The 15,237-nt window shown below is 43.4% G+C and overlaps 1 protein-coding gene and 1 long non-coding RNA gene across 5 annotated transcripts in view; one reads left to right on the top strand and one right to left on the bottom strand.

The window, feature by feature from the left end:
• LOC307200051 overlaps window positions 1-15,237 on the top strand; it is a 162,419-nt gene that overhangs the window by 75,919 nt on the left and 71,263 nt on the right. For 3 of the 4 annotated variants that reach the window (XR_013832296.1, XR_013832298.1, XR_013832299.1), the window contains exon 5: window positions 12,807-12,961. This is a non-coding gene — a long non-coding RNA (uncharacterized lncRNA). The remainder of the gene's footprint in view (window positions 1-12,806; window positions 12,962-15,237) is intronic. The other variant, XR_013832297.1, reaches the window with a different exon arrangement.
• Window positions 3,028-7,181, bottom strand: FZD1 (frizzled class receptor 1). Its single transcript, XM_079948392.1, has one exon. It carries the CDS (start codon window positions 6,693-6,695, stop codon window positions 4,914-4,916), a length of 1,782 nt encoding a protein of 593 aa, XP_079804518.1. The 5' UTR covers window positions 6,696-7,181; the 3' UTR covers window positions 3,028-4,913.

Raw genomic sequence — 15,237 nt, 5'->3', positions numbered from 1 at the left:
TAGCTCCTATTCCTCCCCCCAAAATTGAGATGTTCATGGGCAAAGCATGTTACCATAATAATATGCTTTCAAGAGGATCATAAAATAATCTGTATTGGGACCAGGACTGTTAAATCGGTTCAAAAATTATCCGGTGTCACCAGCAATTAGTGAGGTAGCCAGGCCTGCAGATGACACAGAGCTATTCAAGGCTGCACAGAACTCCAAAGAGGATCTCTTGAAGTTGTTGTTGTTTTAATTAAGGCAAATGAGGTTCTGTGTAAATAAGTGTAAAGCAAAGCACGAAAAAAAGATTTCAAGCTTCATATATAGATAGATGGGATCTGAACTGGCAGCAACTAATCAGGAAAGAGATTTAGGGGTTACAGCAGAGAGCACAGTGAAAATGTCAACTGGTAGCAGTAAATTAATTAATTAATTAATTTTAATGGACAATGGCAATCCTAGAAGCACTGGTATTATTTTGTCTCAAACTGCATCCTATCGGTTTTTTAAATCATGTGACATAATTAACATTATCACATTTTCTGTACTCTGAACACTGGAATGAAATCTTATTCTCTGTGAGGTGTGAAAGACATTTTGCTTTTTACTCACACAGATCATTGCATAGTCAGCCAGTACTTCAATCAGGTGAGCTGAATGTACAATAACTTTTTATAAGGTTATGAAAACTCCCAGGGGTAACAAGTCAGATTGATTACCATTTTTTCCTCCAGGGGTGTCAAAGTGGCGTACTTGGTTCTCCCTGCCATATTTTACCTTCACAACAACCCTGTGAGTCAGGTTGGGCTGAGAGTTAGTGGCTGGCACAAAGTCACCCATTCAACTTCATGGCTGAGTGAGCATTTGAACTCGCCAGGTTACATGTTTCTAAGACTGTGAAAGTAAGGCCATCAGGTAGAAGACATTCTGTCCTGAAATGAACTATGAGAATCTTGAAGTCCCACGTACTTCGCACACTGGATGCATTTTATTAAATGTAGCCTTCATTTTAAAAAACCAGTGACACTCTCCTACAGTGCAAGGAAGCTCAGCTAGGCCCTTGTAGATGCTGGAGTTTAAATAAAAACAAAGAGCTACCGGTCACTGTGCATTCCATTGCCTTACCTGCATGTCACAGTAAACCATGGTTAATACTTTACCATGACCACACCTTCTGATCTGTTCACTCCTCCTCCTAGTACACAGTAGTAGAAACCAGAGGTGGATTTTGGGCTGTCCAAGCAGTGTGCATACATTGGGTGCAGAGCCGAGTGGTCACCTTCTCAAAGCCCAGTAAGAAAAATAGTGGAAGGAGTCACAAGACTCTGACCTCTGACAAGGTCCTGGAGTCCTCCAGCCTCCTTCCCAAAGCCCAGGCAGCACTTTCCCAGCTTTGGGAAGATGGTAGGATGGCTCTTGGACCCTGCTATGGCAATCCCTGGCTTAATGTTGCATCTGAACCAGGGATTGTGGTTTATTTCATTCCTGACAAACAAGACAATGTCAGGGATAAACTGGTATGGAAATGTTTCAGCGTGTGTTTCACTTGAAAATGAAATGGTAAAAAAAAAAATGAAATGGTAACTGGAAAGTTTGAAACTGTTGGGATAGTGACAAATTCAAATCTGTGTAGAGTAAGACAAAACAGTGAAGTAGCTTATGTACAGTGCTGCAAGCAGGAAGAAGAAATGGAGCAGTTATGTTATGGCTCAGTGGCCAACCCCACCATGCCTAGGCTGCTGTAATGTGGCTGTCAGTAGAGGGGCAACAAAAGCAGAGCCTCAACTGAGCTCTACTTAGTACATTGATTACATAAAAAATCAGGGTATGCTACTGTTGTGTTAAAGGCAGCAGATAGGGGTTGTTTTCAGTCCTAGGATTGTTGTAGAAAGACAGCCTTGTGTCTTCGTCTTCAACAAGGCCATGAGAGGGGCATGATGTGCATGAAAAGCATGTACACAAATGTGCAAAAGAAAATAAAAACTGAGCAAATACCATTAACTGGAAAGTCACTCAATGATAATGAAGTTTAAGGTCCAGACACCTCAATAGTCATTCCTTTTAGAGTAAATGGACCCGGCCTTCTCTCATTCCATGCATCATATATGCATTTAGACTCAATATGACTGTTCAATTAAAAATACCTAATGTATTCAGAACTATAAAATTGATCTGATTAGAACAGAACTACATACCAAATGAAATTAAGTGTGGTTGCTTACATAATTTGAGCTGAAATGTTTAAGGTATTTTTTAACTGTTTTCATTTTTATTCTCTTAAACTACTGCAAAATTATATATATTCTGTTTTTAAAGTTTGTGTGCCATCCTGATCTGTATTCTATAAGTTTCTGTACCATTGTGTTATCACATACTTTGTCATTTACTTGGTTTTCTTTTAGTACTATTGGTTATATATAACATTTCCTAAAGTCAGTAAATGCTATTTAAAATGCTATTTCATTAGGAGACTAAAATATTTATTTTGATCAAAATACTGTATTTTGATCACTGATGAACCACTGTGAAAGAGGATATTTTCTCCCCTACAAAGAACAGAAATAGGCACTTCACCCTTAACCATATTACTGTTGTAGCCAACTTAAGCATTCTAAATGCATTGCCTAAAGTTGATATTCTGTGAACATAAATTCTAAAAGCAATTTGAGCAGTGTGAAATTTTTCATATATTGGTGTTAAAGGAGCAAGCATGCCACAAAAGAGCACCAAATTGGTATTTTAAAAAAATAAACACTTATAAGCTTTTTATCTTCTGTGACAGAAGAAACAAGTTTTATACCATCAGCTCTACCCCTCATTAACTGTACACAGATCACATTATAGAATTATAGAATTTTAGAGTTGGAAAGGTAGTTATTTCTGTTTTATGTACCTTTAAAGACTGGTTTAAATTAAAGGAAAAGAGGTATACAATGTAGCCTGTTTTTCTTGATGGGGGAAAAGCACGTACAGCTTTAGTTTTAAAACAGTACAGGGTGCGCATTTTTAATTTTGATGAAGAATGTTAAAAGGACAAGACAATTTTGTACAAAACCTCAATTTATTTCAAAGAAATTAAAAATATGTATTTTATATATATTTATATATAAACTTCTATTCCTCTATAAATATAGTTGATCTTGCAATAGTGAACAGAAAGAAATGCATACCAAATTCACATAGCTATGCATTTTAGGGTAAGGTTAAGTCATGGATAATATTTATGACAGGTGCTTATATAAAAAGAAGTTTGAAACAGTACAATCGGAAGAGCAGCAAGTCTGCTGCTATACAAAGGATTAAATATTAAAAGGTGTTTGCCAGTTAAAATTGACACATCTTGTATAAGCCTGTTAAGGAAATATGAGCCATAACAGTTCAGAGAGAACACAGACCAATCATACACAGGCTCTTTTAGCTTTACATATAAATTACTATATTGAAACATCAGGCTTGTAGATTCTTTGGGGTCTCACACCCTATCATTCAACTGAAATCTATTTTTCTTGGCGGCATAAATCACCATGCCTTTCATTCACCTACTAACAAGAAGGAATTAAAACCCACCAGTTATGAAGATATGTAGAAATGAAATGTCAGTGTTATAAATGCTATGAAAATCTGAATAATCCAAGCTGCAGAGATCTTTTACTGGGTTTATGTCCCCCCTTCTTCTTGGTCATACTGAGTAGGTTTGTAAAAATCGACTCAATAGCGCTTTTCCTGATGGCTCTCTCCCAGCAAACTCATTAAACAGAACAAAAAAATCTATCAAAAGAGCAGGCTATTAAGAAATGGAGTGTCAAAATCACAATCAAAATGCACCACCTCATCCTCACTACAGATTAACAATTACAACCAATGGCCGTATTTCCATAGAAAGTAGAAGCTGCCTCTTGCAGGCTTAAAAAGCAGGCTGCCCATTCCATATATTAACAAAGTTAAGAGAAAAGTTAGCAGTTCTTTAAAATGGTCAGATGTGTGTAAAGGAGCAGCTGGTGAGAAAAATATCACTCCCAACCTTTCAATTTCATCCTTCTTAAAAACAGGTCACACCTTTAGGCAGAGCTTAGGAAACTTTCTCACCAAGAGTTTGGTGGTGGAGAGAAAGTTTTCTTAGGCAAGGGCTAGGCAATACAGTTGGGTAATAATAACATGCAGTTCCCTTTCCCATATTCCTCCCCAGGCGGGGTGGAACAGGTAAAACTGCTTGCTCCTTTATTCCTTCAGGTCATGCTGAGCAGAGATGGGAGTTAAGGCTTTTCCACTCCCTGTCTGTATTTGTCTTGCAGCGCAGATCAAGTCAGCCGTGCAGCCTACCCAGACAATTTTCCTGAAACCATTAATTCTACTGGTATCAGTGGGGCAATTTATAACATATGTCAAATTATGAATCAGTTATCCTTAATCCTGTACCTAAGCAGCTTGACACACAACTATTACCATGACGTGTGGGGTGGGAGGTGAGAAAAGGAAAGCTATTGGGCTCATTTTGGTTCCTATGATATCAGCTTTGCAAATAAAATAAAGAAGAACATTTATTTTCTTTCTCCTTCAGAGAGAGAAAGAGAGGGGGGGGAGGCTGCAAACTGGTTAAAAAAAGTTCTAAATAATTACAAAAGTGAGAACTTTGCAATTTAAATACAAATATACTTACAAAATCTTACAGAGGCTATTTACAACCTCAGATCCACATTCCCAACTTTACAGTAAAATTTAGTCCAGTAGAAGACAAGAGGCAAGGGGAATAAGGTCTGTTTCTCCACCAGCACCAACCTCTTTACATCCAGTCCCCTGTGGGCTGGAAAGAAAAGTCATGAGACTTTGGACAGCACCTATGTGACCACTTTCTCTCCTTTACTTTCTGGCTGGGACTGTGAGCAGAGAGGAAGTTCCTTTGCCAGGTGTCTCTGGTTGGTGTGGGAGCTTCACACTGTAGTTTCCCCTTGCTTACTGTTGGTGAGTCTGCTATAGAACTTCCTCCAGGAATTGAGTGTTTTCCCAGACCAGATCCAAAAGCCAGAAGTGATGCCTACAATTAAAGTCATGAGATACTTGATCATAAAGACGGTGAAGTCAGGACTCATGGGCGGATGGTGGTGGTTACTGGGGCAAGGGATGGCATAGCTCTTGCAGCTTTGAGCAAACCAACTCCTTTCCCACTGTTCCCTAAATGCTTGCTCGTAAAAATAGCAGGCAATGACTATGGTAGCAGGCACTGTGTACAAGACACTGAAGATTCCTATCCTAACCATCAGCTTTTCCAGCTTCTCTGTCTTGGTACCGTCGTGTTTCATGATGGTCCGAATTCTGAAAAGGGAGACAAATCCAGCCAGGAGGAAAGAAGTGCCAATGAACAAGTAAACAAACAAAGGAGCCAGCACAAAGCCCCGCAGGGCATCCACATTGTTGATGCCCACAAAGCAGACGCCACTCAGCACATCCCCATCCACCTGCCCCAGAGCCAAGATGGTGATGGTTTTGATAGCGGGCACAGCCCAAGCAGCCAGGTGGAAGTACTGGGAGTTGGCCTCGATGGCTTCATGGCCCCACTTCATGCCAGCCGCCAGGAACCAGGTGAGGGAGAGGATCACCCACCAGATGGAGCTGGCCATGCCAAAGAAGTAGAGCATCATGAAGAGGATGGTGCACCCTTCCCGCTTGGTGCCCTGCGCCACCGTCCGCGAGCCATCGTCGGAGAAGCGCTCATTGCACACCACCTTCTCCTCCAGCAGGAACCCTGCAATGTAGGCCACCGCCACCGCCGTGTAGCAGCCCGAGAGGAAGATGATGGGTCTCTCCGGGTAGCTGAAGCGCTTCATGTCCACCAGGTAGGTCAGCACGGTGAAGAGGGTGGAGGCGCAGCACAGCACCGACCAGATGCCAATCCAGGTGCGGGAGAAGCGCAGCTCCTCCTGCCCGAAGTACATGAGCCCGTAGGGGCGCCCGGACTCGCAGGGCGCCCCGCAATCCTTCTCGCCCAGGAAGCGGTAGTTGAGGTAGGAGGGCACCTTGAGCACCCGGGGGCAGGTGAACCTGCCCGCCCGCTCCGCCAGGTGGCTCCCTCCGCCCCCGCCTCCTGCCACGCCGCCGCCGCCGGGCCGCAGCTGCGGGTTGCTGGTCCAGAACTCGGGTCCCAGCGAGGGCGTGGGCGTGCCGCGCTCGGAGGTGTTTTGGCCCACGCAGAGCTCCTCGGCGCCGTGCACGGGGAACTTCTCGCAGCGCAGCGTGTCGGGCCACTGGAAGCCGAACTTGTTCATGAGCGCCTCGCAGCCCTGGCGCGCCCGCTCGCACAGGGAGCGGCAGGGCGGCAGCGCCTGCTCCAGCACGGTGCACACGGGCGCATACATGGAGCACAGGAAGAACTTGAGCTCGGCCGAGCACTGCACCTTGACGAGCGGGTAGAACTGGTGCACCTCCAGGCCCGCGTCCTCCTGGTTGGTGTGGCCCAGCAAGTTGGGCATGATGGTCTGGTTGTACGCGATGTCCGTGCACAGGGGGATGGTGATGGGCTGGCAGTAGCCGTGGTCCGGTACCGAGATGCCCCGCTCGCCGTTGTACTGCTGCTGCTGCCCCAGAGCGGGAAGCATCGGCGCCTCCGTGCACAGCAGCAGTAGCAGCAGCAGCAGCGGCGGGGAGAGAGCGCCGGCCCGGCTGCCCCTCTCCGCCTCGGCCCCGCTGCAAACTTGCCGAGTCCACTTCTCTGCCATACTTCGCCGGGTCCTCTGGCTGCTGCTCCTGCCGCCGCCGCCTCCCTCTCCAGGTCCCTCCTGCTGCTGCTGCTGCCGCCGCCGCCGCCTTTCACCTCCTCTCCTGCCAGGTCAAACTTGAGCCTCCTGCAGAGGAGGCTGCAAGGAAGAGGAGGACGGCGAGGGCCACCCCGCGAGCACGTCCCTCCGCCGCGCCGCCAGCGCGCTCTGCTCTCTCTCTCGCCTGCCAGGCAGAGCGCGCCAGCTCCAGCTCTTGCTGCTGCTGCTGCTGCTGCTACCGCCGCCTTTTCTTCTTCTTTCTCCGCCACCGCTGCCGCCTGACCATTTGTGGCAATCCCTCAAGCCCTCTCTCCCTCGAACCGGTTTCCAGGCGCCCCGCAGTCTGCCTTTCACCAGAAGGGAGGAGCCTTGAAACCGACGCCTAAGTTTTCCCTGCGTCAGGGACCGTCGCCCAACATCACTCCCCGCTTCCAAGCGCAGGAGGAGGCGGAGGTCGTCCGATACGGTTTCTCTCTCTCCACCCTCCCTCCCACCTCGCTCCTCCTCCAACTTCTCCTCCAGGACACGAGGGGGAGGGGGGAGGAGGCCAGGCTTGGTGGGTTTTGCCTTAAAAAGAAGAATAGACCCATATGCTGTGTGAGCAGCTAATGAATAGGAGGGAGCAGACAATTGCTTTCTTCCCCTTTCTACGCCTAAAAATTCGGTGGTTCGCATTTTAATAAAATGCAAAAAGGGGGGCAGGAGAAGACTTAAGGCAAGGACGTATGTTTGTGAATTAGAGCAAAGTTTTAGAGCATCGCAACTTGGAGGTAGATGCTAGTTTGCTGAGCAGCTTTCAATAAAACAAAAACGACAAAACCCTCAACCACCAAAAACTCTTCACTTGAAATGATTGTAACCTGACGCAGGGAAGTCTTTAGAGGCGGCCTCTTGGCGCGCCTTACTCAGCGCTCGCTTCCCAGCCTCCCGCCCTTAAATACACTTGTAAAGTCGACATGAAACGATTATGTATTTTTTTTTTTAAATGAAGCAAACATTAAGTCAGTTTCTTCCCAGAAATTAACATTTAAAATGACAGCTGTTCCCTCCCTCCACCCACCCATCCATCCAAGAACTTACAAAACACATCATTGCTGGAGGGACTGATGTCAGGCTGGGAGGTAAAATTGGGCAAATATCTCAAAGGATTTGAAGACCAAACCAAAATAAAACCAAAATAAAAAACCAGGACCAACTTTTGTGGCCCATTACCTGAGTGGAATTGAGTGTGGCTGGCTTTCAAATAAACATGTGAACATGAGAAGAACCTTTATTCCAGTGGCCCATTTATTCTAGCCAGCAGTGAATCTACATTTTGGGGGCCTTGAAGCTTGAACTGTAACCAGGCCACTTCTCAACCAGCAACAAGGTCTGGGTAACCACTGGTATCTTCTTCAGTAGGGTTGTTCCATGACAGATCACCACTACTGACGCTCTAACTTTGGGATTGTTGAAATACAGTAAAAAACCAACCCAGTTTGAATTGTATGACACAAATTGTGGGTGTATTAGACCCATAAATGTTAAGCAATGAGGACTAAAATCACTTCTGGAGCCCCTCTGGGATTAAGGGTCCTAAACCTTAAGCTTCATTAGTTTCATAGTAGATCTGCCCGAGTCCAGCATCTTGTTCTCACAGTGACCATACATACCTCTGGGATATCGGCAGCAAAACCTGAGCACAAGAGCATTCTCCCCTCCTGTGGTTCCTAGAAGCTGATATTCTGAAGCATTAGTAACTGGTCATTGGTAATGCTGCATTACCACCTCTGACTGTGGATGCAGAGCATAGCTACCATGCCTCGTAGCCAGTGAAAGCCTTATCCTCCATGAATTTGTCCAATATAGTAGTACTCTTTGAAAGCCATGCAAGCTGGTGGCCATCACTGCCTCGACTGGGAATGAGTCTCATAGTTTAACTCTGTGCTGCATGAATGCATAACTTCCCAAGCTACTCAAGGTAAGGTGGTGCTGTGCCCACTGAATAGTATCTTGCTCATGTTTGATCACTTCCAAGTGTGAGGTTAGGCAGAAACAGCAAAATAAATGCATAGCTGAAGGAGAGACAGAGATCTCACTGTGTTTGATCTGTCAGCCAAAAATTAGAGGTAGTTTTAGTTTCAAAAATACATCCCTCACCCACAAATAAGTGCAAGAATTGGGACTTGAGGCTAATGCAGCAGGTCTCTGATAGCTGCAATGCTACAAGGAGGATAAATTGTCATTATGTTTAGCCACTAGGTGGCACTGGACTTAGTTGTGTTTAGCGGGAATCAGGAGTTTCCTGTTGTTGTTCTTGTTAGAGACAATAGGAAGGTTCAGGCAATTCATGCCACCATTGCCCATGTGTACCGCAGCCATTCCCCTTTGTTGCCCTTGTGCTTAGCCAGCCTGTGAAGGGGCTCTGTAGGCAATGAGCTCTTCGACATAAGGAGGAATCCTGGGCCAATCAGGTGGCACCTTTGCAGTGGAAGAGGGGTACACATGTAGAGCCCCTTCACATGCTGACTGAACGTATAAACAAGTCGAATGAAGCCATGGCTTTTCCACATGGGGCGGGGCTAGCTAGCTTCAGCACATGTGTGGGGATCATCTGATGACTTCATTGGGTGAATGTGGCTGTAAGCCTGTTTACACACTCCCATTTGTGTTTCCACTGCTGTTGTGGCATTAGCTAGCTTCCTGACTGGTGGTTCCTCTGAGGTTTCCATGGCAAGTTCAAACTTTGGGATGGGAGGGAGGATGTGCCAAGGACAAAAGATGCACTCAAAACAACTGGTAGCAAAGAAGTTTGGCTGGGAACAAGTGTTTACACAGTCAAGGTTGTCTCCATACTAATACTGGTTCCTATAGAAGCAAGTAGTAAGAATCTCTCTCTGTCTCTTTCCCACCTTCCACCTCTCAGTACATAGATGTGTAATATCACTTTGTAAGCTTAGTGTTTCACACACATATAATCTAAACAAGTATTTACAATGGCCATACTTTCTAACCTCCCACTTCACACTTTTGACAACTTCACTGCTCCACCCAAATGTCTTGCCTCATAAACCAAAACACACCTGCTGATCCAGCCTTCCCTTCTGGAATATGGTAGTGAATTGTATGAATCAAGGTGTAGGGAGACACAGTTGAGCCATCTCCCTCCCTAAACAAGTCATCGAATTGTAGCAAGACTCCACCCAGTTGGCCAGAAAAGGTAGTTTGAGGAGTGTAGTCTGCTGGGCAGTCACAGTTGGGGAGATGAAACAAAGACTCCAGATAGCAGCATAACTCTGGTTATGCCACAGGAGAGGAGGGCATGTGACTAACAACTGGAGCAGCATCCTGAAAATACCAATTTTCATAAAAAGGAAATAAGGGGGGGGGGTGAAGCTCCTAGTCCTCATGAAAAACCTGTAACCATCTGACCAATTTCATCCAAAAAAAGAGAGATCCAAATAAGATTCCTTGGGAGGTAGTTCCAATGGTTCCAAAAGCTGGAACTTTCCTAACTTGTATCCTAACTCGTCATTTATTTATTTTTAGATCTATATACTGCACTCATCCAAATATCTCAGGGTGGTTCACAGGATAAAAATACAGGATAGAAGCACGAAATAAATAGTTAAAGCATTAACTGCTCCCTTCCACAAACACATTTTAAAGGCCATAGAATACCAATCAGCCAAAGGCCTGGTTGAAGAGGTCCATTTTTTGCCTGGTGCCTGAAGATGAACCTCCCTGGGGATAGCATTCCACAAACAGGAAGCCACATTTAATTTTGGCCCTCATACATTTACAGTGGAATCCTATACATGTTTACTGGGCTGTTTTCCAAGGCACTCCTTGGAATTACACATACGGTAATTCCATTTCAACTTTCATTTACTTCCCCATCACACCATAAGCTTTCCCTTAAGTTCAAACTCTTTCCATTTGCTCACAGAAACCAACTCCCAAGTGAAATCTGAACAGAAACATACACCCCAGTAAAATGTGCTACTACATAAGTTGGATAAAGGAACCTAGGCTTGTACATCTTGCTTTGAAAATTAATTTGTAGCTTGTGCACCACAGGTTCCTCGGGTTGTCTACTCACTCGGAAGTCCCAGTGAGTTCAGTGGCACTTACTCCCTGGTATGTGCATGTAGGATTGCGGCCTGTCTCGCACAGAAACGAAACAAGCTGGAATCAAGTCTTTTAGGAGAGAATGTCTTCCAGTTTCTGTTTTGACTCTGTTGCAGTCAATAGCTAGAACATTTTTTTTCTGTCTTACAGACAGATCTCAGACTAAATATTTAGGCCACTTCCTTTCTCCCAGCAGTGCTGTCCCACATTCAAAAAAGTTACTACCAACATCTAGTTATAATGAATAGAGGAAGAAAGGCATCTTTTTTGAAATAGCATATCATTACCTATCTAGTTTATCTGGTTTTTTAAATAATAAAAAATCTGTAATACACTAACTCCTGGGTACTTGAAAATTCACAGTACAGGACGTTCTATGTTGAGAAAATTAATATATTTAAATGATTGCTGGATCTCTTTCAGATATAGCATACGTATATCGTATGTAATTATTGCTGATATTCTTTTGGGCCAGCTCTCCTTCCAACAGGGCAATCTCATGCATGTTTACTCAAAAGTAAGTTTCATGACATTCAGTGGGACCGACTCTCTAGTAGATGTGTTTAGAATGAAAGAGCTAAGCTGTAGTCCTGGACACCTTAGAATAAGCTCCATGTGGCTTACTACTGAGTAGATATTCATATGATTGCTCTGTTAATTCCCCCTTTTAATTTGCACCCACAATTAATCAGATACATATACAATCAGATTTGCACAAATTCCATTGCACGTGTGGGTTTGCCTCAGTCATTCTAATATGTGAAAAAAGGTTTATGACGATCTACTTCCTTTTAGTATGTAGCCATTGAAAAGAATGGAAAAGTAATGATTTATTGAGGAGCCTCATGCGTGTGTTGGAACTCCTACAAATGGAAGGTGTTTCTAAATCTGCTTTTTGAGCAATCCAATTCTTCCTTAAACAATAGTGCTTTTTCAGATTTATATCTGAATATTTTTAAAATAACACTCATGAGTTTAGACCTCCTCAGCAAACATCATTTTCACAACAGGGGAGAGAGCAGACATTGTTTGCACACATGGGGCTTCTTAAATGGTTCACAACAATAATTAATCATTGTTGGGGTTAAATAAACTTTTAAAACTTTTCTTATAACTCACTACAATTTCAAAGTACTGGAAGGCAATCCTACACTGGTATGGTCCTAACTATACTGTTCATAGTACAATGGAAACACCTTGTTTGCTTTGTGGAATTACAAATTCAGGTTCTTAAATTGATTCTTAACACTTCTGCTAAACAAGAGGAACACCATATTTTAAAAATGGACAGAAACCTGGTTAACGGAGCTGAAGTTTGGTCCAAGGAGAGCCAATGCAGGATAGAGTCTTGGACCAGAGACATGTGGCTTCAAATCTACTCGGTCAACCCTCACTGGGTCATTCTCTTTTTCTCACCCTAACAAAGTTTACAGGGTTGTATGGATTAAATGAGGCAGGTACATGTATGATGCCCTGAGTTTCTTGAACAAAAGGTAGAACTAAAGTGTAATAAATAAATACAGTATTGAGATTGGATGTGGGTTCAAAACTTGCTCTTAAAGTCATGGATGGCTTTGTACAAAAGATTTTGTCTCCAAATCAGTTCCTTACATTACAGCTACTGTTGGAGCAGACACATAATAAGATTGATGAATGGTATAAGTTTTTTGTTTAAGTGCTTGACATTGATTGGTGGAGAGTAGGGACTTTGTCCTTTGTTACAGATCACCCTAAAAGTTTGTGATAGGACAATTTGAAAATTACAACCAAAATCAAAATCTAGACTGATTTGAAAAACCTTTGTGTAATTTAGAATGAAGTGTGAACTTGCTGATATATCTGGTCACATTGACTCAGGTCTGAAGGAAATGGGCATATAGGATTGTTACAGTGTGTGCTTAGCATGATGGAACAGTATCATTAAGGCCTACACCTTTCCTTCTTTCTTTTTCTCTCTCTTAGTGTGACTTAAAGACACAAAGACCAAGTCTTGCTACACACCAAGATGAAGTGCCTAGCTCTGTATTCAAGACGATAAATTGAAAAGGGGGAGTTTAAGAAGGGGAGCTTTTCAGCCAGAAGAATTTGAACAAGAGTTTGGCCTGCAGTCTGCCAAGGTAATACTTCTATTCTACTACCTACTCTAAGGATTGTGTCAAAACAATCATCGAGGGCTGTCTTTGAGGGGAGGTGGATGATGTATAAACAAGATGAATTAAGGTGCTGCTGACTCCCTTCTTGTTTGGGGGTCGGTGTGAGGTGGACAATGGGACTGTGCTGGTTGTGACGGATGTTAAAATACTTCACAGAGAGTAAAAAAATATCAGAACTCGGCAAGGATTCCAGGAATTAGTACTGAATTAGAAGCTAGCAAATAAGTGGCCATTTCAAAAATACAGTAAATTAATATAGTGAGGTAAGGTTGCAGCAGGGCCTTTTCATTTGTGGCACCCAGCCTCTGGAATTTAGAATGACTGACTTATATAATTCAGTGCCAACTAAAGGCATTTAGTTTTCTAAATGTTTTCTCAGGCATTTTCTAGGTGTTGTTGTTGTTGTTGTTGTTGTTGTGAGTTTAGCTAGATTGACCATGGTGACCGAGTGTTCAGGGATCTGAAAATCCTCACCACATGTTCTCACTACATTTTTATTTATTTTATTCACGTATTAGATCTTTAGACTCTTTTTGCTAAAGGTCCCAAAATGGTTTTCAGCGATACAGATTAAAACCAGGTACAGTTTAAAATAAAAACAAATATTTTAAACAATACAGGATAGGGCAGCCTAAAACCTCAGGGCAGGTAAATGAAATGTGTAAAGGAAGGATAGGACCAGAACTACGTTTCGTGGAAACGGCCATTTACCTGCAGCAGTGGAGCCCTGTGGTAGTGTGATACAGCAGCTTTGAAGTTTGCACAGTTTTTTACCTAGAATTAGCCAGAAACAGGTATGCAACCTTGTGGGAGGTGGTGATGGTAGAGAGATACATGTTTTCTGGTTATCTGTTGCATCTTTGCTTTCCAATGGATTCTGCTCATACAGTCATCCTCAGTTATCAGCACTATCTATCACCCAAAGGAATCAAAATCCCAGAGTCACAAACAATCACACAGCTTTTTTAAAACTCACCTGAACTCAGTTCTGGCACCTCTCAGGTGAGTTCCTGCACCTCTCAAGTGGGGCACCATTGTCGTTCTAAGAAAACAAGGGTGGTGAGTTCCGGCACCTCTTTTTCTTGAGTGGCGTGTGTGTGTGTGTGTGTGTGTGTGTGTGTGTGTGTGTAAACAAAAAACCTTAAGAGTTTCATTGATACTTAGAAACAAGTCGTACTCCAGATCTGATTAATTACAAAGGCCCATTTGACTAGTGACCTTCATTTGACCTTCTCTTAGTTTATTGCTCTTGGCTTTTCCGGCACTCTTCAAATAATCTTGTGCAGCACATTGGCTGGGATCTCTAAGGAGCTACTTTAGATGCGCCCAATGGTTGTGGGCATGCTCGATGGGATTTTTTACTTACCCATTTTGAATGGCAGACACCCTCCACCCCAATGCCACAAGCTGCTCCCCAACCCCCCCTCCATGAGGTCTAAAGTTCCACTGGACAAAAAAAATTGCCTGACATAGTACTCTAAATCTCGGCCATGATGGCGTACTGTGGTTTGGATTGATGTGAGACTGGGGATAGGGAAACCAGGCAGGCTGGCCTGTGGATGGTTCTGTGCTTTTGATCCCTTATGATTCTAATTTTAGGGGAGGGGGGTTCTTGTCATTTGGCTTCAATAAATAAACCGTGATGCATACCATTAGTTTTATTTACTTTTGTTTATTTACAAGGATTTTTATATACTGCCTACTGCAATCCACCTCAAGGTGGTTAGATGTTGGTAGTGATCCCCATTGATCAGAGAGGTGGTTTATGTTTTGCTAGGTGGGCCTCATAGCTTACTTTTTCTCCACCAAGGCACACACCTTGAGCAAGTAGTGCAAACCAACTGTCATGATATATCTGCAAATGTACACAGAGAAATGCATGTGGCAAAAAGAGAGAGCCAAAGAAATATATATATATATATAGTTGCCCTAGAAATCAGGTTTATGGCAGTAGTTTTTGCATTTGGTTGGACATTAATTACCATGCAAACTAAAAGGAAGCAAATCCTCATGCCTCATCAAGTGCGTGTAGAATCTTCAACATTTTCAAATGATAGACTAATAGCAAAATACAATTATTGAGATTGCCAAAGCACCTTGCCCCAGAAAATATGAAAGTGCTGTGTTCAAAGCACTTGGAAAATAAACTCCCATTCTTTACAGACCCGTCGTCCCTATGGGATTTGGCATAAGACAGACTAGAAAATTTCTAAGAAATGTCAGGTTTCCTTTGCTGGCAT

This window comes from Podarcis cretensis, assembly GCF_951804945.1.
Source record: "Podarcis cretensis genome assembly, chromosome: 12".
Taxonomy (NCBI): domain Eukaryota; kingdom Metazoa; phylum Chordata; class Lepidosauria; order Squamata; family Lacertidae; genus Podarcis; species Podarcis cretensis.
Note: the sequence above shows the minus strand (reverse complement) of the source record. Positions and strands in the feature narration are given on the sequence as shown.

Excerpts from the sequence above, each read along its gene's own strand:
- FZD1 (XM_079948392.1), bottom strand. The coding sequence starts at position 6,695 with ATGGCAGAGAAGTGGACTCGGCAAGTTTGCAGCGGGGCCGAGGCGGAG.